The 2,354-nt window shown below is 39.7% G+C and overlaps 1 protein-coding gene across 1 annotated transcript; it reads right to left on the bottom strand.

The window, feature by feature from the left end:
• Positions 1-313: 313 nt before the first annotated feature.
• LOC131642147 (uncharacterized) lies at positions 314-2,146 on the bottom strand. The gene has a single exon (XM_058912430.1). It carries the CDS (start codon positions 2,144-2,146, stop codon positions 314-316), a length of 1,833 nt encoding a protein of 610 aa, XP_058768413.1.
• Between the last annotated feature and the right edge of the window lie 208 nt (positions 2,147-2,354).

The raw sequence follows: 2,354 nt of genomic DNA, 5'->3' as shown, positions 1-2,354 counted from the left end.
AAGCATCATGAATTGGTCATAAGTCATCTATAGCTCAAAAGTGAAAACACACAGAAATCAAAATGAAGAAGATGGCATGATTGGAAAAGATTTTTTCTGAACTTGCTGCGTTCGCTGCAGCGAAGCAGGGCTTCGTGTAGCGAACTCTGCATAATTCTATTTTCTGCAGAATTTTCTTTGTGCTATGTCATGCCATTCTCTTCCTACTAATCTATTAATTATGCATAAAGGAAATGAAAGCAATGAAAAGTTGGGTTACCTCCCAATAAGTGCTTGTTTAACGTCATTAGCTCGACGCCTGTTTCAAATAAACTTACGGTGGTTTGTATGAATTCGTCAAAACGTCCTTGCCACCATCCTTTGGCCTTTCTTTCTTGTCCATTTCTTTTAATGCTTCCAAGCCTAATTCATCAGGAGCTTTATCTTTGGAATAATCATCCTCCTTGTGTTGAAACAATGTGAAATTGATTTCTCCATCTTTGTGCCTTACCTTCATTTTCCTTTCGTCCACGTCAATCATCATTCTTGCCAATTTTATGAAGGGACGACCTAAGATTGGAGGGCCGTCTTCATTATCGTTCATGCTTATTACCACAAAGTCAGTTGAACATTGAAAACTCTCCAATTTGATCTTTACGTCTTTCATCACGCCAATTGGTTTTGTGGTTGACTTGTCAGCAAGTTGTAATTTCATTGTCGTAGGGCTCAAATGAAGATCTTCAATCTTTCTCATGATGGATAATGGAAGAAGATTGACGCTTGATCCAAGATCAACTAAAGCATTATCAAAATAGATATTTCCAATGGTAACTGGTAAGGTAACTTGTCCAGGATCGGTCGCCTTTGCTTCATCCTTCTTTTCATTGTTTTCTTCTTGATTTTCCGTCACCACCATCTTTTCTTTTTCACTCTCCCCAACTTTATTTTCTACCACTTCTACTTTTATTGTTGTGATTGAATTGCAATTCTCTTTTGGATTGGTTTGAGTAGATGCGGTGAACGTACCTCCTTGTTGATCACTTAGTTGCTTTGCAATTTGTCCAACTTGCGTTTCAAGATTTCTTATTGATGCATCGGTGTTTTTCTGGTTTGCCATGGACAGTTGCATAAATTGATTCAAGGTATCCTCTATCTTTGAAAGCTTGTCTGAATGCGTGTAACTTTGGTATTGATTTGATCTGTTTTGGCCATAGCTTGTGTTGTTGTTGTACGGATAACCTTGGTTATTTTGGTATGGAGTTTGCCTTTGTTGTTGATTTCCAAGATAGTTCACTTCTTCATTGAGTGGAGGGCAAAAACCAGTTTGGTGATCCCCTGTGCATAACTCACAAACAGCTACTTGTTGTGATGTGCTTGACGAACCGTGCATTTCTTTGAGTTGTTGAGGTAGCTTGGATAATTGTTTTGTTAATTCTTCCACAGTTTGAGTGAGCAGTTTATTTTGGGCCAGGATTGCGTCATTTGTGCCTAATTGCAAAATTCCAGCTTTCTTTTGCACGTTACCTCGATTGTGTTGCACTTGGTGGTCCGTGAGAGCCATTTTGTTGATAATAGCCGCTGCTTCTTCTGCGCTTTTTGCTAATAACGAGCCACCAGCTGTTGCGTCGAGTAAGAGTTTCGGTTGAGGTAGCAATCCATTACGGAAGATGTGGATTTGTGAGAGGTTATCAAAACCATGATTTGGACACTTTCTTAGCATGGATTTATAACGTTCCCATGCTTCACATAATGTTTCATTTGCGGCTTGAGTAAATGTGGCGATGGCTGTTTTCGCGTCCATGAATCGATTATGTGAGAAAAACCTGCTAAGAAATTTTTTCTCCAAAACGTTCCAATTTGTCATGGTTTCTGTTGATTGATCGAGATACCATTCCTTTGCTTTCCCAATCAACGAGTGCGGAAATAGTCTTATGAACACGGCTTCTTCTTCGGCTGTCGGTGTTCCCAATGTACCAGCGATCTCATAGAATTTGGTGAGGTGGGTGTATGGATCTTCATGGTCCAAACCTGAAAAAGGGTTAGCGTACATAATTTGTAGCATACCTGTTTTCATCTCAGCTCGTCGTGCGGCTGGGTTATTGGTGAGATGAGCGAACCGTCTTGGGCTGCTTTCGCAGGGTGGTTCCACATGGTTTTCTTCGGCCATTGTCTCTTTGATAGGATGATTTGAGGAAGTATTTGATGTAGAAGCTCCTTTCTTTTGGTTTTTCTGTTTGGATAGTTGTTTTTTCCTCTTTGTTTGCCTTTTGTTCTTTCGGATTGTTCTTTCGATCTCGGGATCAAAAAGAAGTTGTTCTTTTGAACTTTTGCCTCGAAGCATAAACAAAATTTCTTTCACCTATCCAAACACTTGA

The sequence above is a fragment of the Vicia villosa genome, unplaced genomic scaffold (assembly GCF_029867415.1).
Source record: "Vicia villosa cultivar HV-30 ecotype Madison, WI unplaced genomic scaffold, Vvil1.0 ctg.004560F_1_1, whole genome shotgun sequence".
NCBI classification, from domain to species: Eukaryota; Viridiplantae; Streptophyta; class Magnoliopsida; order Fabales; family Fabaceae; genus Vicia; species Vicia villosa.
The sequence above is the reverse complement of the archived record's forward strand: the minus strand, read 5'-3'. Positions and strand labels throughout refer to the sequence as shown.

Coding starts and splice junctions, on each gene's coding strand:
- LOC131642147 (XM_058912430.1), bottom strand. CDS start 2,146: ATGGCCGAAGAAAACCATGTGGAACCACCCTGCGAAAGCAGCCCAAGA.